General features: G+C 41.0%; 1 protein-coding gene across 1 annotated transcript; it reads left to right on the forward strand.

Annotated features, from left to right (window-relative positions):
- Window positions 1–1,188: 1,188 nt before the first annotated feature.
- On the forward strand, window positions 1,189–19,076 carry RBP3 (retinol binding protein 3). Its single transcript, XM_009570687.2, has 4 exons — window positions 1,189–4,357; window positions 11,720–11,910; window positions 14,824–14,966; window positions 16,780–19,076. Exons 1-4 carry the CDS (start codon window positions 1,310–1,312, stop codon window positions 17,106–17,108), a joined length of 3,711 nt encoding a protein of 1,236 aa, XP_009568982.2. The 5' UTR covers window positions 1,189–1,309; the 3' UTR covers window positions 17,109–19,076.
- Window positions 19,077–23,947: the final 4,871 nt, after the last annotated feature.

Raw genomic sequence — 23,947 nt, forward strand, 5'->3', positions numbered from 1 at the left:
TGGCAGTGTTAGGTTAACATTTGGACCTGAGGATCTTAAAGGTCTTTTCCAACCCGAATGATTCTGTGATTTTGTGATTTTATGACACTCACACATTATACCAACAGAGGATACCCAGCCAGGGTACATCCCACCATCTTCAAACTCTTCCTTTCACATGTATTCATATGTAGCAACAAGTGACATTTTGAAAGCAATAAAAAAACATGCTCTTCACAGATTCCCTAGTTTATTCTTGCAGCTACTTCCAGCAAGCAGAATGTCTGAGTTAGCAACTCATTTCAGACTAAAAGCCAAGAATCTATCTTTGTACGTTTTTGGCATGTCATACTGAAGCTTTGAATGTTGACAACTCACACGGGTACAGCCTGCAGTGGCATCCCACATATTCTGATCCTCTTTCAAATTCTTAATACAATAGGGTCTTGAATACATTGTAAGCAGAAGAAAACACACACACACCCCCAACATGTTCTATTTTGGTATGTTGAGCCTCAAGTCTATTGGCTAGGAGCTGTCTTCAGACATGGCCATATGTTACTCAATGGTATTACAAGTAAATCCTAATTGAGTGCAAATTATGAAGATTAAAGTCACCTCAGATTTAGCTTTATTATGTTGAGGTAAATGTATTTCAAAGTCCTGTTTAAAATGTTGGCAGGTCTCAGCGCAGAAATTAATACAGTGTCATTACTTTGGATTTTACAAGCTGTTCCAAATGTCTGGAGTTCCTTGTTTGGACCCCTTAGTCATAGAAGGTAAGAAGAGTCCTTTGCAGCTCAGAGTGAAAAGCACTATAGACAGTACATTGTTAACAGTTCCTGCAAAAATATTAAATATTAATACAACTAAGTCACTGAAGAATCTCCTGATATAAGCTTTTTATGAATAATGGTAAAAGACTGGGTGACTTCTCTTCTAATTGTAGTTAAAATTTAATTTCTTTTACCACAATCAGGGTAAGCTAGGACCAGTTTATAAGTCAATGCATTATCTTTTTGAAACAATTCACTGCCAGAAAGATCTTCCTGGATGGTTGAAATTTATTACTGTTTCATAAGAGGACTGTGAATTAGTAAGAAGCTGAACTTCATCTATTGGTGCACTTCAGATGATGCACTCCATTTTAATGAGATTAAAGGTTTAAGGCAGATAAAAGATTTTTATCTGTTCAGTGCACCTGGATTCAGTGCAGGGATTTCAGTGTGATTCACAGAGAGTCAGTGGAGAGCTACATTCACCTTGATGGATAAGAGCTTCTGACTTCTTTCCTAAGTACGATTGCTTTTCTATTCTATACAGAGACAAAATGATCAGGACACATTTCTTCCTGTTTTCAGCACTAATCATGTACAGCATATCTGCTGAGGAAGTCTTTCAGCCAACTCTAGTGCTGGATATGGCTAAAGTCCTTCTGGATAACTACTGCTATCCTGAAAACCTAGTGGGAATGCAAGAAGCCATTGAACAAGCAATCAAGAGCGGTGAGATCCTGGACATCTCGGATCCAAAAATGCTGGCCAGTGTCTTGACAGCTGGAGTGCAGGGTGCTCTGAATGACCCAAGACTGGTGATTTCCTATGAGCCATCACCACATGCATCTCCAAAGCAAGAAGCTGAGGTTTCTCCCACTCGTGAACAACTCCTGAGTCTTATTGAACATGTGGTCATATATGACAAGCTGGAGGGTAATGTTGGCTACCTGAGAATTGATTATATCATAGGACAGGACATTGTGCAGAAAGTTGGAGTTTTTCTGGTGGACAAGGTGTGGAAGACGCTGATAGAGACATCTGCACTGGTGATAGACCTTCGTCACAGCACTGGAGGACAGATTTCTGGCCTCCCTTTCATCATTTCATACTTGTATGAAGCAGACAAGACGCTACACATTGAGACTGTATATAATCGACCCTCCAACACTACCACGGAGATATGGACCCTGCCAAAGGTGTTGGGAGAAAGGTACAGCAAAGACAAGGATGTCATTGTTTTGATTAGCCACCACACCACTGGAGTGGCTGAAGATGTGGCTTACATCCTCAAGCACATGAACAGGGCTATCACTGTTGGGGAGAAGACAGCTGGAGGCTCACTAGACATCCAGAAGCTGCGTATTGGCCCCTCTGATTTCTATATGATGGTTCCTGTATCACGATCTGTGAGCCCCTTGAGTGGGGGTGGACAGAGCTGGGAGGTGAGTGGGGTGATGCCATGTGTGGCTACTGAGGCAGAACAAGCCTTGCAGAAATCCCTGGACATCCTGGCAGTGCGCAGAGCAGTGCCTGGCACCATAAGCCGCCTCACAAACTTATTAAAAGACTACTACAGCTTAGTGGAGCGGGTGCCAGCACTGCTGCGGCACCTCAGCACCTCTGACTTCTCTTCTGTGCAGTCAGCAGAGGACCTGGCCACCAAGCTCAACACTGAGATGCAGACCTTATCTGAAGACCCCCGCCTGTTGGTCCGAGTCATGATGCCAGGAGAGGCTGCTGCCCTCCCTGCTGAGAAGCCAGTTGCAGTGGCAGCCAACTTACCTGACAACGAGCAACTGATGCATGCCTTGGTGGATACTGTCTTCAAGGTGTCAGTGCTGCCAGGCAACATTGGCTACATGCGCTTTGATGAGTTTGCTGATGCATCTGTTCTTGCTAAGCTGGGACCTTACATTGTCCACAAAGTGTGGGAACCCCTGCAAAATACGGAGAGCTTGATCATGGACCTACGTTACAACCCTGGGGGCCCTTCCTCCTCTGCTGTGCCTGTTCTACTCTCCTATTTCCAAGATCCTGCTGCTGGCCCTGTGCATCTCTTCACAACTTATGACAGGCGCACCAACCACACACAGGAGCACAACAGCCAGGCAGAACTGCTGGGCCAGCCCTATGGGGCTAAGCGTGGCATCTACCTTCTCACCAGCCACCATACTGCTACAGCAGCTGAAGAGTTTGCTTACCTCATGCAGTCCCTGGGCCGTGCCACACTGATTGGTGAGATTACCGCAGGAAGCCTCTCGCACACCCGCACCTTCCCTCTACTGCAGCCTGAACAGGGAATAACCTGTGGTCTAACTATCACAGTTCCTGTTATTACCTTCATTGATAACCATGGGGAAAGCTGGGTGGGTGGAGGAGTTGTGCCTGATGCCATAGTGTTGGCTGAGGATGCACTGGAGAAGGCGGAAGAGGTACTAGCTTTCCACAAGAATATGAGAGGACTTTTAGAGGGTACTGGGCAACTCCTAGAGGCTCATTATGCCATCCCAGAAGTGGCTGGTAAGGCCAGTGCTATGCTCAGAACCAAACAGGCCCAAGGAGGTTATCGATCAGCTGTAGACTTTGAGACTTTGGCTTCCCAGCTTACCAGTGACTTGCAGGAGGCCTCAGGGGATCATCGGCTTCATGTCTTCCACAGCCATGTGGAACCAACACCAGAAGAACAGCTTCCCAACATGATTCCCAGCCCTGAGGAGCTAAGCTACATCATTGAGGCACTCTTCAAAATAGAGGTATTGCCAGGCAACCTGGGCTACCTTCGCTTTGACATGATGGCTGAGGCAGAAACAGTGAAGGCCATTGGACCTCAGCTGCTACAGATGGTGTGGAACAAGCTGGTGGACACAGATGCCATGATTATTGACATGAGGTACAACACAGGTGGCTACTCCACTGCCATCCCAATACTTTGTTCCTACTTCTTCGAGCCTGAGCCTCGGCAACACCTCTACACTGTCTTTGATCGTAGTACCTCCCGCAGCACAGAGGTGTGGACTCTCCCCCAAGTCACTGGCAAGAGATACGGCTCTGTCAAAGACATCTACATCCTAACAAGCCACATGAGTGGCTCAGCAGCTGAAGCTTTCACTCGCTCTATGAAGGATCTACATCGGGCTACAGTTATTGGTGAGCCCACCGTAGGTGGTTCACTTTCAGTGGGCATTTATCGTGTTGGTAACAGTTCCTTATATGCCTCCATCCCCAGCCAAGTGGTGCTCAGCCCAGTCACTGGCAAAGTATGGAGCGTGTCTGGGGTGGAGCCACACATCACCATCCAAGCCAGTGAAGCCATGGCTGTAGCTCAGCACATTGCCAACCTGCGTGCCCAGGTGCCACAGACACTGCAAACTGTAGGCAAGCTTGTGGCTAAAAATTATGCATTTGTGGACATTGGGGCTGTCATAGCATCCAACCTCATCAAGAGCACCAATAAGGACAGTTATAAAAGGCTTAATACGGAAGAGGAACTGGCCAGGAGAGTGACTGCCAACTTGCAAGCTCTTTCTGATGATAAGCACCTGAAATTACTTTACATCCCTGAACATGCCAAGGACAGCATCCCAGGGATCATGCCAAAACAGGTACAGTTCTCTTGTACCCAGCTATACTGATGCCAGCTAGAGTGGGGGTGCTGAGTCAGATATCTTCTCGTATTTCTAGCCCGTATCATAAACCCACCAGCCTGTACCCAGAAAAGAAGCCAGTGTCTGAGTGGGTTTTGGAGGCTGAGCTCTGTCTGACACTAAGGCAGGTCAGTGTAGTAGCTTGCGGTAGTAGATGGTAGTTCTGGATGCATGCATTTTGGGAACAACCTTCAGGTTGTGAATCGCTTTGGCTTGCCATCCACCGTAAGCAAATATACAGGGCTTCACAGTTTGAAGGAAGATATCTCATTGTCTATGTGATCCCACCTCTTCCAGAGCTATGGGCCTTAAAGTTGCAATGAATTAATGCAGAAAGTCACTATTTACAAACTGAGTTTGTAATTTAAGAAAAATTTGGTTGTAACAGGGTAAATGCATACAAAACCTGCAGACACATACTTTTTAGTGAATATTTCTATGCATAATTTCTGTACCTGACTTCTGTTACACCAGATTAACAAGCAAGTCATTTGGTAGTGACAGTGGCAAGTTATTCTGATTGTATCTCATGCTCAGCTTCAGACAGTTTCCCAGTGAGCTAGAAATACTTTGGAAGAAGGATCTGGGTGGAAGTTAGGTGACCCCTGGGGGAAACTGATTTTTAATAATCTACTTTTGCCCTTGCTGTGTGGTTTGCATAACAGTCTGTGCTTTGTTCTGAGCCTGGGTATTTATACAGTGGTCTGCCTTGGCAATCTTTCTTGTTCATTGTTGTGCTGGAGGGAGTTCCCAGGAGCATTTGTTAAAATTCCATCTTCAAATTAAAGGGAGGGTTAGGATAACCTGATCCCTTTCTTGGATGGAGTTAGCCCCTTTCTGGCTACTGCTCTCACATGGCTATCAGAGATATCTTTTCTCCAGGGACTCATAAAATTACTTTTGAAGAGAATTCATTTGCCTTTGCAATGAACCAGAATATACCAAGTGTCAGGTAACTATTAAATGTTTCCTTGGGGAGGAAATCTGTGAGCTTCCACCCTCTGAAGTTTTTGGCATAAATGATTTAAAGTGGGCATGACCTCTGCAGTGTTATCTCCAACATTAAGGTCAAGGACAAAGTCTAAGTATTGCCAGAGGAGGACATTTTTTTCAAATTTGTTAACCACCATTCTCTCCTCTAAGCTTAAATTGAAATAATTAATTAAAAGATTTTTTCATTCCATCACTCTCTTCCTATCCTACATTTGTTGGGTGTAGAAAATTTCACTCTAAATATGTTTTTTTACAGAGCTGCCTGCTAAATTATTGGCAACATATCAGTAGTGAAACATGGTAATTTCTCCCCTTTCTACAAAGTGGGCCCATCTTGCAAATTAGTCACTGTTTTCACTGAAGGATGTGAACAGACATTGTTGGCTATTTTTGCCTGTTTAAACCTGACTTACTTTATTCAGACCTTGAATGTTGAGAACAGAATCTACGGGACAAATATATTTTTTGTCACATAATGTGAAATTCTGAAGTTGATAGATCTACCGAGGAAACACCATTGCACTGATTAATGCCTCTACATCAGTTCTTTGTCAAATAAAATGATTGGAAGAAGTCAGAAACACATCCATAAGAAGGATCACGTCAGTGTGGATGAAAATCAGGACAAGTGTGAGATTTCTTCAAGGGGAAATAATGCATAAATAGCACAGAAGAAGCATGGGTCTCTTTTGCTTCCAAAGATGTGCGCATTCTCTCATAGTGCTTGAGGAAACTGGGAACCAAAAAAGACAAAAGAACAATGTTAAGACATTCTAAGGCAAAAGAGGGTGAGTGATGAAGTCACTGAAGTAATTGAAATAAAGGCTTCTCTGTGGGATCAAGGTAAAAGAAAGTTCATCTATTCCACAGAGAACACTGCAGCATGAGAACCTTCATTTCCTGCCTTGCTTTTGCAGGGCCAAGAGGGATGCTTTCTGTGGAACATTTCAGGAATATCCCATACCAATACCCCAGAGAGCAGTGAAGCTTACATGATGGCACTAACTACATTTGTAAATTATTTTCTTTGACAGTCCTATACATGGATATAGTGACTCTTTTAATCTGTATCATGTTTATTCCTCAAAAACCTAAGAGCTAGTTTTTCACTTGTGCTACCTACCTTCCAAGCCAACATTTCCCTTGACAGTGGGATTTTCCTGATTATGACCTTGACAGTGAAGCAGATCCAACACAATTAAATGAAAGTGACGATGAATAACTGCAGGAAGGATGGGATGGGACATAGGAGACAAGTGAAATGCATGTAGACCTTTGCATCTGCTACACTAGAATAGCTGCTGAAGCATATTACAGGGTAGTGAACGTCTCCTCTGCAGCAGCAGCAGCAGCAGCAGCAAGGTCACTGCTAGATGGAGTCGTCTGCTGCATAAACGCCACTTTCCATAGTCAGGCTTCCCAGAGGCAAATGTTGCATATATTGTTTTTTGATTCAGAAAACAGCATTTTCCTTATAAAGCAGAGCTCTATAAACTTGCTGATGCACAGTTCGATACTTCTTATTCTTCTGCTTGCCTCTCTTTCCCTCCAGTCATATTTTCCTTTCTATACTGAAACATTTGTGTTCATGACTATCTGAGCATTGTAGACTACCTACGGAAGACTAGCTGCCTGATTTTGGCAAATGTGTTACGTCAGTTTTAAGTGATAAGAATGTTCCCAAGTGACTCTTTTGGCCACTTGATCATGTCCAAATTCTTTTAATGCAGTCTTCATACCTAACAGAATATTTGTGTTAATGTTTCAAATGAGAAGTTGAAAATAATGATAAGAGAAAAAAAAGATAAAAAGGAATCCTTTATAAAGAGAAATTGTTCCTGCACTTGAAGTCCTTCTTTTCCCAGATAAATGATATGTATCTATAGCAGAGTATTGTCCTTGCTGAAGGAGGCAAGAATTGCAGATGTTTCACACCAGAAAAGAGTATAGTTTGCTTATGTCCTTTTATCAACAACCGAAATCAAAATGCTTAGCCTCAAAGTGTCAATATAGAAAATCAAATTGCTACATCTATTGCTAACAGGTGGGAAAAAAATTGATATGGGCCCATAAAATTGTGATTTATATCAACATAACCATGGTAAAATCAGTGGAACTATACAAGTTGAAGCAAACCAGAAAAATGTGTTGTGTTTAACTCTGATTGACTCCTCAACTTTTGCAGTTCATGTTTGCATCTTGCATTTGATGCAGAAAAGGAATTGTCAATGAATTTTGGATGAAAATGAAAGTTCAGCTATGAACTGTATTCTCAGAATTTCCTTTCAAATGTAATCTTCCATGGTGTTGACTAGAAAATAGCTGCTTGCTGGCTTGCATTAAGTGTCTTAGAAACTGTGCATTGTTTAAACTGGCTTACACATTGCTGTGCAGTGCTAGACTTTGTGGGTTGAAAGTATAGTATCTCACACTGTCCTGTACTCCTTCAATGGGGACTGAGAGCCTTAAATAATCTTCTTTAATACCTTCCAGAGCACTGTCACACAGCGTTGCAGCTTTTGCATGTAGTAACCCTCTCATCCTGCCTGTCTTGGTGCAATGGAGGGCAAGATTAGAAGTCAAAGCTACACTTCTGGACTAATCAGAGAAATTATCTGTTGAAAAAAGGATGAGGTTAAATAACATCATATACAGGATTCTTAGAAAATTTCTGGGGTGATAATAATTAAGTGTGCATCTCTAGGAGGAAAATGGCTTATTTTAGGGGGAGCCCTGTGGAAAAGTATATGGGTTCTTCAGACTTCATAAGCTGAATACCAGTCAATAGAGTCAAGTTTTTCAAGTTTTTGAGTAAAAAAAAAAAAAAAAAATCATTTAACTGGAATGCGTAAGTAGATATATAGTATAATCAGTAAGATGTGAAGTCTTCTGCTACATTCAGCTCTAAAGGCAGTTCAGCTAAAGTATACTATGCGCAGTCTTGGGCTATGATTTCTGAAACTATGTGGTTCAAATGGGAAGAGAGCAGAAAAGAGGAACAGGAGTAAAGAGAAAACTGAATAAGAGTCATCTGGAAAAAGTTTAAAAGATTTGAGTAATTTATTCAAGAGAGAAGAAAACTGAGAGGAGACATGAAAATTGTCTTCAGATTCAGTAAGAGACTGTTTCAAATATTAAGAGAATAATCCATTCTCCTGTCCATGGTAAATAGATCAAGAGGTAATGCACTTAAACTGTAGAAAGTAGGGAACTCAGTCTGTGTATACTATATGTTAAAAGTATCTAGGTAACAGTAAGGGTAGTGACATACTAGACTGAGTTGCCTGGAAATCACTCAGTGATACAGGTGTTTTCAAGAGCAAATGAGAATTGGTTGCTAGGGATACAGCTGATCCTGCTCAGTTCTTGAACTGGAGGACCTACTAGGATGGATGGTTCCATTCCAGCCTGTAAGGGTACAGAAGGAACCAAATGTCATACTGAGAAAGAAAGGTGCAACCCCACTACCCAGCCCCCAAGACCTCAAGGTTCTTAAACCAGTTTCAGGAGTTACAACTGCACGAGACTGTGGGCTGATAATATTTTAACAGCTAGAAGTTGACAACGCTAGCAACCTTAATGGAAATCAGAGTTACATTGCAATGGCCAGAATAAAATTAGCTATGAAAATACAATTTCCATCTAAATAGACAAAACAACTTAGGTGAGAGGTGAACGGGGAGAAAAGAGGGAAGAGAGACACAGCTGCAAAAGTACTTTTGCCATGGTTGGAGTATGTGTGAGTAACGGAACTAAGGAAGAAGCTCCCTGCATGAGTCCCAGGGCAGCATTCTAGGTCCATTTTGTGCCACATCACTTGTTCCAATTAGGCCATTCATTTGAGGAAAGGGATTGCAGAATAGGGCTGGAAACCCTACATAGTTAATGAAAACAAGTCTTCCTTGGCTTAAGTGGTGTTAGGTTGCAGGCCCTGCACTCTGCCCACATTGCTTATAGTGTTCTTATTAAGGCATCTGAGGGTTTATAGTTAACATCAAGTCATTTGTATGTAAACATTGCCTGACTGAGCAGCAGGATTTTACTTTCAGCTGCATCCTGTCCCAGACTGTCCTTGGCCTGCAAACAGAACCCTGCCTTCCAAAGGAGAGCATGCTGTTGCTCTCTGAAGCTTGACGTATCTCTTTAATTACCAGCAGCACGTGGCCCATGGTTCCAGTGTAGTGAACCTGCAGTTCTCCAGGACAGTAACTCTCTACTTTCCCAGTTTCCTCCTCTCTTTTGCTTAAAAATCTAGAGGCTTTCCCCACCCCTGCAAAATTACATTCTGAGCAGTTTTATTCTGACTTCTCTCCTTAGAGACTTTAAAATAGAGACATTTTCATACCTTTCCCTGCAGCAATGAAGATAAAGAAGAGTTTCATTAAGAATCTTGCATATTCATTATTAGCTTGAAGAGCAACCAGCCCAACTTAAAATCTGTAATGTATTTCCAAGAGTTAGCAACAGTGCTGGCAAGTCCTGAAGTCCTCAGTGGATAAAGATGTGATGCAGCACAGTAAAAGAACAAGTAGGGAAAAAATTACCAAGCATAGACAGAGAGATTATTCTTAATCAATGCGTTCATGTGTATGCATCTAGTTATTGTTGGAGACAGAGCTAAGAAATCCATGTGTTCAGTTAAAATATCATTAGTAAGTGGCTGAGAGTAACGCATCAATTTTATTTGTAGATGTTACCAATGAATGATGTTTTTTTTTCTCCTGGGGGAACATAGTACTTCTGAAGTAGAGATAAGCTCTGACAGAACAATGCAATGCATGCTGGATATATTCTTCAAAACTGTGATTTGTTAATCAAAGTACCATGGGCAGATCAAGTAGCATTGCTGTCACTGGGTAGTCGATTGGAAATGACAAACTCAGTAGAGCTGGAGTGTTATATTTACAGTCCAGATACAATGGTTACTTTCACAAAATACAGTGAGAAAGAAGGGTACAGAAAAGAACTCAGCAGAATTTGCTCAGATCAACTACTACTGGCCAACACCTTTTAAATTAATGTTTGAAATTTTGGCAGTTTTGGCATACTGAAGGTGCTGAATGATGAAGCAGCCTGGGCCAGCCAGAAGTGGCATATGGTGGGTAATTTTTCCCTGGGTAAATGTAAAGTGCTTGAGCTGTGTCAAATACAGCTGCATTCACACACCTTGGAAACTCTGTTTCTCTGTGTCAGACCTACTTTTGGCAGGAATGCAGCCCCAGGCCAAAGCACTACATGCAGGGCAGGAGATTGCCTGACTCCTCTACAGTTGCAGAAAGCTCAAATGCCTCCCAAAATCTGTGGCATGTTGCTGGTTGGAAAAGCATCTTTTAACATATGGCTCACGGCTGACTGCTTGTTCTTTTGGCCATAAAAGTATAGATTGTCTGAGGATGAGCTACGGCAGAGGGCAACTGGTTAAAAAGCAAGTATAAAATCATTTTCACAGCAACCCTGAGGAGAAAAGGCCAAGCTGCTGAAGGTCACATAAGTCGTATATACCCCAAAGCCTTATCTCCTTAAGCTGAAGGAAAGCCTTCCATTTTCAGACACGTGCATGCAGAGCATAAGTTGGGCAATAGAAGCGGGCTATATCCTCAATGCATGTAGGGATTACTGGGATAACTTTATTAGTTGGCTACACACTGCTATTAAAAAAAAAGTCTGCTGTTTAATAGCATAAAATAAATAAAATTAAATTAATCACAGCCTAACACATGAGACTACAGGCACACGGCCACTATATAAGAGATTTAACGTGTCTACCTCATGAGTATGCTAGCACACACCCAACACATCAGGTTCCTCACTGTCACAGGGACTAACTCACTAAGAGGAGCTGGGGCCAACCTCACCTGTAGCCAGCAGTTGTTTGTCAGCTGAGGCCAGTCAGGGGCTTATAAATGTCCCAAGTGACTTATTTAAAAAGAACTGCTAAAAGAAATAAGTGGGCTTGGGTGGTACTCCTGGGATAGTTGCCTATGCTGCACTCTTAGGAATGGTTCCTGTGGCCTGCTCAGCCTCTTTGGTCCAAGGAAATTCCTGTATTTTTGAAAAATAAACTGAGCCATGATAAATATGCGCCTGATCCAGATTCTGGGCATGCTATCGATGCACACTGTACTGGGCAAACAGTGCAGCAGCCAATTCCAATGTATGTTTAATATGCAAAAATCTTAACATCACTCATTATGTTCTTTAAACTTGGTCACATTCCTCACATATGTCCCACCTGGACTGAATTTGACCCACAAAATTCTTTTTAAATCTTGTGCCAAGATGTCAGTGCCAACGAATGATTTGTTTTGTTTTTCCAAACTCTTTCAGATCCCTCCTCCAGAAGTATTTGAAGATCTGATTAAATTTTCATTCCACACAAATGTATTTGAAAACAACATCGGCTATCTGAGATTCGATATGTTTGGAGACTGTGAACTTCTAACCCAGGTGTCCAACCTACTGTTAGAGCATGTTTGGAAGAAAATTGTTCACACAGATGCATTAATCATAGACATGAGGTAAACTTTTGAATGGCAAATAACCAAAGCTCTTTCAAAACAACATTTTATTTGTAACTGAATTAGCTTTACATGGCTTACTGTCCTGTTTACTGGCTAACATTGCTGTGATTAAATGAGAAAAGGAAAACAGCCAAGGAAAACAATAACAGTCTGGAAGTATATCTCAAGATAAATTGTACTATCACTTGAGATGTTTAGACCTAAATATGCAAATTTGGGGAATAAGTTGCAGAATGCAATTCTGGATTCTTACTGTGTTTTCTTTTTCTGATTTCCTTCTATTCTAACTCTGCACGTGCCTTGTATTAATTTTATATTTATATATATATGACTTAATTAAATCTTTTACTGCAGGCAGTAGTCAAGTGACTGAACAGTCAAAAAACCAGACCCTGTGTGGGGCTATGTTACAATATCTAGTGTGCCATATCTGCAGTGCAAAATTATCCTGGGCAATCAGTCCTATTTAGAATAACCCTTGTGCACAGAGCACAAAGGTGGCTTAAAGGTACTGCAGCACTCCTAGGCCCTGCTGCAGCAAGCTTCAGCATCCTGTGCCTGCTCTCAACTTAGTATTCTATTGGACAGTCCAGTGTGTCAGTGTGTCAGCAATGCTTCAAATCTCATTAGCCAGAATATGGCATCCCTCGCCAGCTATCAAAACAGATGAATATCACAAATATACATTTCCCATAGAGTATTTAGGTAAGTCATTCCCTTGTTTTGGTCCAGACTTAAATGTTTGTGAGCCCAGAACATTCTAAATATCTACTAAAGAAATTAAGGCCTTTGTAAGAACTTGGTTTTAATGCTAGAAACACTTCTGTGCATCGCCATCATGGGGCTCTCAATACTTGGTAATCTTCTTAATATTTTTCCGGGATCTGCAGCATGTGCAGGAACAGATGAGTACAGTGATGAGAGCAGAGAGTTATCTCACCATGTAAGCAGATTAGGCAGAGCAGGAACCATAAACATCCACCTGTGACTGAATTCAAATTCAGCAAAGGCACTACCATCTTCCAACAGATTTGAGATAGGACTGGGTCTTTCCTATTTCTTGCTCTGGTTTTCAGTCAGCTGCTATCCGAGATACACTAAAGAGGTTTATTTCATTTCTAGCCAGTCGCAGTGTGAATCCAGCATACAGCTCCCAAATGCTGCAAAATAATGAGGTAGCTTCATTCTCTGGGACTGAGGCCTCACGGATTGTCTAATCCTTTCCTGGAGGTGAAAAACTTAGTTATGGTCTGGGCTGAACAAAACTCATTTTCTAGCAGGTTTTTACTAGAATATCTGTTGCCAAGCACTCATCTACAGGAAAGCATTGTATCTATCTCCTACTAATGAGCAAAGTAAAACATTTCCAGGGCTGTATGTGCTCTAATATTAGCAAAAAGTGACAGATAAAAGATAATTTCATATTCCAATGTGTATATTCATAACAGGGGTTCTCCAATGACACTTAGGCTCTTCGGTAAATTTACTCTTCAGAAACTGGTAAAATTAAGCTACAACCAAAGTATTAAAAAATGGCTATCCTAAACAAAACAGCTAACACCATCTCTAGGCACAGAAAGAAACAGCCAGATCTTGTATGTTGCCGAACACCAAGTACTCTCATTGTGTGCAGAAGAAAATAAGAACACAACAGTTCCACAAACAGATGTTTAAATTAGGATCTATATTTAAATATTAGGATTTAGTTATCTACTCACACTGCCAATATCATAGAATCATAGAATCACAAGGTTGGAAAGGACCCACTGGATCATCGAGTCCAACCATTCCTAACAATCTCTAAACCATGCTCCTCAGCACCTCATCCACCCGTCCCTTAAACATCTCCAGGGAAGGTGACTCAACCACCTCCCTGGGCAGCCTCTGCCAGTGCCCGATGACGCTTTCCATTAATTTTTTTTTCCTGATGTCCAGCCTGAACCTCCCCTGGCAGAGCTTGAGGCCATTCCCCCTTGTCCTGTCCCCTGTCACTTGGGAGAAGAGGCCAGCTCCCTCCTCTTCACAACCTCCTTTCAGGCAGTTGTAGAGAGCAATAAGGTCTCCCCTCAGCCTCCTCTTCTCCAGGCTAAACAACCCCAGCTCTCTCAGCCCCTCCTCGTAAGACTTGTTCTCCAGCCCCCTCACGAGCTTCATTGCTCTTCTCTGGACACGCTCCAGAGCCTCAACATCCTTCTTGTGGTGAGGGGCCCAGAACTGAAAAGAGTATTCGAGGTGTGGTCTCACCAGTGCTGACTACAGAGGGAGAATAACCTCCCTGGACCTGCTGGTGACCCCATTTCTGATACAAGCCAAGATGCCATTGGCCTTCTTGGCCCCCTGGGCATACTGCTGGCTCACGTTCAGTCGGCTGTCAACCAACACCCCCAGGTCCTTCTCCTCCAGGCAGCTTTCTAGACAGGCTTTTCCTAGTCTGTAGTACTGCATAGGGTTGTGCCCCAAGTGTAGGACCTGGCATCTGGCCTTGTTAAACCTCGTGCCATTGGTCTCAGCCCATCGGTCCAGCCTGTTCAGATCCCTAATATGGATTATTTATGCTAGCATGGGTTATTCAGAGTAGAAGAATAACAAGAATCTGGTGTTTCTCTGCAGATTAAGCCTTTGCTTACTTTCTGATTTTTTTTTTCCAGGTTGAACAAGATAAAAATAGACCATTCAGTTTTATGTTTGCTTTTGAAGTCAGTTAAGGGCAATAACTGTCCAAGAATCTTAGACAGGATTTTGTTTCTCTGGTAAATGTACCAAAGCTGATGCGGTAAATGAATGTAAATGTATCAAAATGTAGCTATAACTCCTTTCAGTATGGATGTTAAGGAACAAAACTTGGAATGGACATTTACTGTCTTCCATAAATTTTCAACTGTTTCCCTAACATTTTTAATTTTTGAAAAGGAACAATATCGGAGGCTCCACCACTTCCATTGCAATCCTGTGTTCATACTTCTTTGACGAAGGACACCAGATTCTCTTGGACAAAGTTTATGACAGACCCAGTGACTCAGTAAAGGAAATATGGACCCAGCCAGAACTCAAAGGTAAAATGACAATTTCTTTTTAGAATAACTTTTCATTTCAGATGTCTCTTTGTGTGTATTTTAAAGTGAGCCATTAGACATCATAACTCACTTGGTGAAAGCACCTGCCATGATTAGTTTAAGCAGACAAAGAATGTAAAAATGTGTGTTTTAGCCGTGTCTCTCAAAGCCATCTATCAATAACAGTTTATCACTCCTAGGAGTGAGGCATGTTAGGCACAGAGGTTTGTAAACTGATCCCCAGAAGATTAGCTGAATACTGTGTAGAGCAGTTGTGATTTGTTCCTTTTAAAAGTTGCTAACATTAAAACCAAATCCTGTACTGCCTAGACCTCTAGCAATATCTTTTCCAATGCTCACACATAGTTTTATATGTAGCTCCTCATCTCCCACCTGTGAAATTCACTGTTTCAGTAAATGAAACATCCACAATTGACCAGTTTGTCCAGAGGATGTAAGAGAGAAAGAAAACACTGAACGTTGACATCTGATGCACTCACATGCACACACCCTGCCCCAGTGTTTATGGAAGTTGACAGGATGCTGTGACATGCAGAAACAGAACTCTTCAGTGCTCATACACTGCAATTAGAGTGCTAAAAAGCCTCAAATATTGACTTTAATTATTTTCCCCAATAAAGTTAAGATAGTACCAAAAAAGGCATCACAATGGTGTCTGCAATTATTGGCATGGAACGTGCTGAAATGGTTAAACCTTTTCACTGACTTCAGAGTTCATCTCTTCTCCCAGGCAGTCAGAGGTGAGCAGTGCTAAGGGATATGATTACTATTGACACATTCCAGTTCCCATCAAAGAGAACAGGCAGACTCATATTATAAGTTCAAAGGAGCTGGATCTGGTCCTGTATTATATATATCTACAGTGGAAAGGGTCTTAAGATGGATATTACATCTACAGTGAAATAAGAAGACCAAAGGTGTGAAAATTAATTACCATGCTATTGACCCCTCTCTTACAGCTTAGTATGAGAATTATGTGTCATATTGTAACTTAAAGAATGAGATTTTTAGAGCAGTTTAGAACGGTTTTGAAGTTATCAAGTCCTACTTACGATGCATTGGCCACCTTTTCAAAGCAGCTAAGCTCTCAAAAAGTATTTAGCATCTTCAGATACATTGAAAATAAAATGCAAAAAGCCTCCTACTTTCGTCAGTTGGTTTATATAAGAAAAGGAGATAATTTGACTCAGATCGTAATAATAAAGGGGTATTTGTTGAAGGGCTTGGGACAAAGGCCATGCAAGAGCTTTCATTTATAGACTATAAAAAGACTGGGGAAAACACTATAATTATAATTTCATAAAATGCCACCCACATAGTTTTCAGGCCAAGTTCTGTCACAGCCATGTTCCTAGAGCAGGTATGAGAGTGAAACTGAAGATTCTGCTGGCTGAGCTTTGAGTGTTCCTGCTGGAACAGCAGAAAATGTTGCTTTCCTCACCTGCCTATCCCACTCCTCTGATGGAATCTTGAGCTCCTGTAAAACTCAAAGCCGCTGAGGAGCCAGCAGTAGTAAGCCTGAGCTGGTGTTTGTGCTTCTGAAGCTCATAACCAGAAACTGATGGCACAAAAGCTCCACATAGGGTGAAAGTCTTTTTTATAGTATAGAGGCTCGGCTAGTGTAAAAAGTGTTTACCACCATTGTAGGTACAAAGTACATTTCCTATTTTCTTTGGTTGTTAATAGCAAGAAGGGAATGAAGTGTGTTGTATCATGGCTTCTCTTGCTCTACTATGCAAATAAATTTCTGAAAAATTATGCATTTTCTGATGCTTTTTGTCTTTTCTGACAGGGGAAAGGTATGGCTCTCAGAAGGGGCTAATAATCCTCACCAGTGCTGTGACAGCTGGAGCTGCTGAAGAATTCGTATACATCATGAAGAGACTGGGCAGAGCTCTCATCATTGGGGAACAGACCAGCGGTGGCTGCCATTCCCCACAGACGTATCAAGTAGATGATACCAATTTCTACATCATCATCCCCACCTCCAGATCAGTGACCTCTGCAGAGAGCACTTCTTGGGAAGGGAAAGGGGTTTCTCCTCATATAGAAACACCAGCTGAAGCAGCACTCATCAAAGCAAAGGAGATGCTTAGTGCTCATCTGCACAGCTCTAGATAACTCAATGCGGGAACATGCCCCTAGAAAAAACGTAGGCTGTAATTTTCAGAAGAGCCCAAGGGACTTAGGCTCTCAGAGGCTGAACCGATAAGGGGTTTGGGAACCCAGAGTAGGATTTAGCCACAATTTAGGTAACTAAGGTAAAATTAAGACCCTTAAAATCTCCCAGCGTGTGTGCATATGTGCATGTGAGCAGATGTACAGGCTACAGGTGCTCCTCTTTGTGTTATCTGTTTGGCTAATTTGACATGGGTTGTTTACTGAGCCTAGTTCCAACAGAAGAAGTTGCAAGTCCCTTCTGCTACCCAGAATAATGCACAAGCATCAGCAACGGTACCTTTCTGAGCAGCAGAAATGGATTTGGATTCCTCCTAACTGAGGGAGGCTGCACGATGGAGTCTCATTTTTCGTGTGAGTTTTCTATTAACATAGTTCTTTGGAAAAGAAACCTCCCCAAATGTAAACTCCAGAAAGGAGTTGGAACTTCATTCCAATCTCTATGGTCAGTGATTGTATGTAGCTCAAAGTGACTCCCTTTTCAATGCGCTGACTTTTTTACCCCGTTCTGTGGAACCAAATTCTTTCTGGGCATGGTCGAGACACAGGGATAATTCACTGGGGTTTCTGAATTCCTCTCCTGTGATCCAATGTAAATCTTAATTGTTACAGTGTCTGTTTTTTAAGATTCAGCTCTGAATCACTGATATTTCCTTCAGTCCCTTAGAAAACCCCAGCTCTCAGAATTGAAGGCATATGAACCACCTCAAAGCTTTTATGCAAAGATAGAAAAGGCACCCTGCTCCTCTGGAAATTGTGTGCATTCTTTTTTATATATATTAAGAAGACTTAAGAGTAGCTGAGAGTGTTTTCCAAACTGCAAGAGCTAGATTGAGTCTCTACTCCACTTCATCATTTAGATGTACCAAAAATAACTATTCCCAGTCTGTCAGGGTTGCCCACACACCTGGTATTTCTTAGGTGCATTCCTATTTCTCTCTTTGTATCTGGCAGAGGGAGCAGAAGAAAGGCAGTACATTGACTCTTTCACCCAGTTCTCAGATCAACAGTCAGGGAAAAGAAACATATACTTTTATTTAAGGCTAAAACCAGATTGCTGCGTGTCCTGCCCCAAAGACAAGAAGGAAGCAAAGAAATACCCTTTGCACCCTGCTAACAAGATACTTACTAAGTAATGGTACATTCCAGAGCAGCTAACAGAGTTATTGATATGAGCTTAATCAATGGACAACACTTCTTGTCTTTCTTACAATTCTTATCTAACCATCTATCTTTGTGGTGTTTTAGAAATAAATATAACTTTAATCTAGATCTCAATTTTTCTCATCTCTACAAAATGCCATCTATATGGCACTTAAGAAAATGGTCCTCCCAAATTTAGTCAGTCTGCAGTTCTTACACATTGCTGTTTGCTTGCTCATTTTTAAGTTACTGCCACCTTTTTTACAAATTGTGTTTAAACACCCGACTGCAGAGAATTTCTTACAGTATTCAAAAGAAAATAATTTTTAAAACCAAATAGACTTGCCATCTTTTTTACTACTTGCTTGTCTTACCAACTACACTCAGTTTGATCATTAACTTGACTCTTTTGAGTAATTTTCATATTCTGATTTTTACACATTAGCTAGTTGTTGAATTTATCAGTGTTGTGGAAAATGTAAACAAGTTAAAACTCTTACAGAATTTTGTGTGAAGTGATACATGTATGAAGAATATTAAAGATACTTAATATGGAAAAGACTGAAGTAGACAATGAATGAGTAAACAACACTAATGTATTTCTTCTAATGTCTTTTAAGCCTCTTTAATATCTAAATGATCCAGATATATTGCTTTGTTTACCTAAATGCAATCAGTTGTGCTGTCATGTACAAACAATAGCAGTTGTTAAACCAAATATTTTAAAAAGTCATCTGTTCAAGGACTAAAAGCTGTACTATATGGGCACAAACAGCAACTGGTTCCTTCCTGTATTAATATGGTAAGTACTTATGAATAATAAATACCTCTAGAAATTGGAATCTGGTTGGGAAAATGAACCACAAAAATGCATTTTCTAGTGAACCCATATGAAATTAATAGTGCTGTTAGTTCACTGAATTGATTAGTTTTGCTGGAAAGCTAATGTGCAACCTTGACAAATGTTATTAATTGACAAAATGTTATTTACTATATCATGGGTCATCTACTTGTTAATTGGCAGTGAAACTACCAGGCTTAACAAAGGCAACCTTAACAAAGGTTGCGTTTTACCTACTTTTTCCTCTCTTCACAAGCTGCTTTGTCATGTTTATTCCCATCTCAATGACCTTAGAAGTTGGACACAGTGCAGTGTAAGTTGTGTTAAATTGTACTTTTTCCTCAAGGTAGGATCACAAGAAATATCTTGTTAGAAGACACTGTAAAGACCAGCTTTCCTATCTCAGAGTGGACCGATAACAAGCAGGGCAGATTAACTATCTCCTCTCCTATCTAATAGAGTGAAGTTGGAAGGAGGCCAATTCAGAACTGACAAAAAGGAAATACACGTAAAGGCAAGATCTTGCAGGACTTGCTGAGGCAAGTGGCACTGAACTTAGTGAAACTGTACTGTTTAGAAGTACCAAACACTTCTAGAATATCTGGAGTTATTATAGGTAACAGAAATTTCCCTGAAGCCTAAACCTGCACTTTCAGAACTAAAGCTGCTCTCTATCATTCATGCAGTCAAGAACTTTCTTTTTTTTTCACAAAGCTGCTTTCCACATGGATCTTCCATCTTCTACAGTGTCAAGGAAGACATAGATCCTAACCTGTATATCCCACTTTGTGTGTATGTTCCCTAGGTTTGGCTCCATTTGGCTTTTTATATGTTTCTAGGGACCACTAAACGTGTGAGCTCAAGCCAAGGCATGGCCACAGCACAGTGTGATGAACAGGCCTTCACAAAAGTACTGACAGTAATTGTGTAGAAAATTGCACTGCATTGAGAGGTTTGAACATAACAAAACTATGAACTAAAATTAGTTATGGAAAATCCATGTTTCGTGGTTTAAATGAGAAAGAAGCTTTCTTAGGAAGGGACAAGTAATTTCTGAAGTGCCTTTCCACCATACAACAGGGAACACGCTGAAATTGCCACCCTTGTCTTCTGGTTCTAGAGCTGACAGACTTTCAGCAGTTTATAGGCCATTTCCTTACCACCCCACCTAGAATAACTTCCTCAGGTTTAATCCTAATCATGTTGGTTTTAAAAAGCAGGAAGAAAGGAGTTGTTGTATCAGACCTCCTAGCAGTATGATCTTTCTCCTCTCAGCATTCACAGAACTCTGACCAAGAAACAGCAGTCAACTTACTAACTTTTTTTTGCTACAAAATGGTGCATTCTTGCTCTCTGGAGAGTGCTTCCAATGCAATCTCTCCTGATCAGACCATAAAAGCTGCCTTAGTCCAGTGATTTTCAATCTGTACTCTCTAGACCAATGGGAGCCCACAAACTGCACTGATTAGTGAAAAAACACTCAAAAAAGAATTAGGTAAGTATATATTCTTCAAAAGCTTATCTGAGTGTTGTCTTGATGGAGAAACACATCTTCACTGGAAAAAGTTCAATGACTAAACAAATATCCTAAACTGTGTCTGACTCACAACACACTGCAGAAACACAGTCTGAACAGCTAACATGGCAGCATTGTGTGGTGTTCCTCTTCACTGATCCAGAAACTGATGCTGTGAGAAACTGGTTTGGTCAAAATGACACAAGCAGTTGCTAGCAAAGACTTGGAAAAGAACCAGTCAGATGACTTCAAATCATCTCCTCCTGTTTTGTAAAAGAAATTCTATTTTTCATTTCCAGGCACTTCTACTTGTCGAAAAGCCCCAGACCCTTGCTGTAAAATCACAGTATTGCACTGGGACTGAATGCAATCATTTATGAATTCCTTAAGTTCCTTCATTTCTTCATAAGCCCCCTGCTCTAGTGGAGCACTTTCCTCTAGCAGGATTTCCTTTCATCTGAACGAGTTTAAATGTACAGACTTCTAGACATAAGGGACAAAAAGCTCCAGCAGGACTCAGTTAGAGGAAGTTTGTTTTTCTTTGTCTCGTTAGGCTTCCTTCTGCCTGTGTAATATCACTCGGTTCTAATATGAATATTTTAATTTAAAGAAATAGAATCAGCAAAAATTTTGCATAAGCTCCATGGTTTATATAACCAAGCTTAGATTAGACACTCGGTTAAACTTGAGACACATAAAAGACATTCCCTCTGCCTGCTCATGGGACTTTCCAGAAGAGCTCGTTTATACCTATGGAATCAAATTCTGGTTCTGTTGGTGTGTATGCTGTTTTTCTTTGATGTCAGCACAGGTGTAGCTTGCAACAAGACATCATATTCATCAGCTGTGTGTGTAAACAAATCTTAGTTCACAAAGTACATTAGTTGAGTATAACAAGCAATTCATTCACTCAATTTTTATGCCACTGGGCACCTACAAAGGAGCAAGGGTAGGATCATACACGTTCGCCTGTAGTATGTTTTCTATGTTGCAAGAGGAAAATCCCTAATCTTTACGTGCTAAAACCAAAACATAGCTGCTCCTGCATCTAGAAGAGGTGAGGACAGTACCAGAAATAAAGTTAATTATAAACCTCTTGTCATAATTTTTACATTTTGGTTCAGGTCCACCACTTGTCATAACTGGTTCTCTGGCTTTTCTGGACACAGAAAGCATTTATACGTTGTTTGTCATCACCGTATGTATGTTGCTGTGGCTGAGAGACACCTACAACAAAACTGGGTAAGAGTTCTTCCCTTTTTTCCCCCTCAAAGAAAACAATTTCATGACATAAAGGAAAGCTATCTCTCCCTGCAGCCTTGCTGCTTGCTTAAGCCTTGTACAATAAGCAGAGTGAAGAATTTTAATTACTGGTGAAACACCAAGGATGTAGATCTAGCACTCCATTGGAAGATGTTTTGAAATTCAACAGCTCTTGATCAGTGGTCGATTTTCGACAGTTCCTCAAGCTCATTCACACTGAAACAAAATCAGTGAAAACATGTAACCAGTTAGATTTGGTACTGCTTCATTCTGATCTAAATGATATGCCAGCTGTGGCACACTGGAAAAGCAGGCTTTTGGTGCATGGTTATACTGAAGAGGTGCACCAACATAATACCAGGGAGCATTACACAGCTGGTCTTGTCTTTTTCCAGAAGAAATCTGAAGCTAGATTCCTAACCATAAAACTATTAGAAAAACACGGCATCTTTCAGTAAGCACAGAAGAGAACCTTTTGTAGCAATGGCACCAAAAAAGCTTCAGTCTTATTTATACTAGGCCAGGCTGATCTTAAAGAAATTGATGTAAATCAGGAGTAGCAACATGGAATTATTCTGGATTTGCACTGGAATAAGTGAGATCACAATCTGGCCTAAACTACTAATGGGAACCGTAACCCTAACCACACATGAATGCAGTTACGCCATGGAGTCCTTCATTACACTTTATGGACACCGACTTCAGAGTAAACTGGCTGGCACCCAGATAAAGCCAAATGGAGTGAAATTTGGCCCATTAAATGTTGCCATAAATATATTCCTTACACAGTAAACGTTATTGGACACAAAATAGAGATGGAAAGATTAGAAGTAGAAGGAAACCACATCATTCCCTACTCAATGCAAGGTTGTTCCCTGTGCTACATGTTTCAAAGCTTTTGTTCACTTTGGGTTTTAACGACTACAGTGAAAGAGCTTCTACCACTGACCTTGGAAAGCTGTGTTACAATCCAACCAGACCTCCAGTCTCATTTTATGTCTTCTGGCATAATGTAACGTTTAATCACTTTATGTTGGGAAAATAAGGCTGGGGTGCACAGCCAGTGGTTGGCCTGTAATAAGTCAAATACTTATGTTAATAGGAAACAGCCATGTGTTAATGTTCTACAGCAACATATTGGGAAGAGTACTGTCTCCTGACTTACAGAAATCTCCCAACAGATAGCAATGAGTGTAATATGTTGATCCCAAAAGACAGCCTAAGACTCTCAGGCTATCTTTTATCACTCAGGTGTGTTTACTTGCTGATACTTGCATTATCAGCCAAGGCATCATTGCGGAAATTCAAAGAAAACGTCTGGCCAGTGTGCAGCAGACTGGACTACATCATCACCATAGTGGAAGGCAATAAGGAGCATATCGAAGTGTCCTTTGCAAATCCAAGCGGTACTCTTAGGTGGGAAATGAGTGGTTTCTGATTATTCTCTATCTGAAATGGAGTAAAATCAGATAAGACTTAGAGATAGGCCACAAAATCAGCAGAGAACCCCCAAAAAAATATACAAGACAGAGATACATGTTGACTTGAAGAACACAATGTCATTAGCTATCAATAGCAAGTCCCTAAGTGGATTAAGAAAAAAGTAATGGAAGGCTAATTAGATGAGCTGCAGTGACAATAGACAGGGTTGTTGCTTCCCCCTGCCCCCAGAGCAATATAAAGCATCTGCCTCTGAGACTAAGCAGAGCTCAGGCCAAAGAAGGCAAGAGAAAAATGTTTCATATGGACAAATTATAAGAGGGAATTTGGCACCTTCTTCAAAAAAAATCCAGAACTGACCCATGTAGAAACCAGAGGATAGACAAGCTTGTCTAATGCAGTGTGTCTAATATATGCCTGTGGCATTCTGTGAAGGATGTTCTTCTTCTAGTTGTTAGCAGAACAGAGTCTATCTACCACAATTAAAGTGTGCAGATTCTATCTATAAGTAGCTAACAGTAACTCAAATACTCTAGTTGTTTTATTTAGTATATCCAAAACGCGAAAGCCATGGGACAA

The sequence above is a fragment of the Cuculus canorus genome, chromosome 7, assembly GCF_017976375.1.
Source record: "Cuculus canorus isolate bCucCan1 chromosome 7, bCucCan1.pri, whole genome shotgun sequence".
NCBI classification, from domain to species: domain Eukaryota; kingdom Metazoa; phylum Chordata; class Aves; order Cuculiformes; family Cuculidae; genus Cuculus; species Cuculus canorus.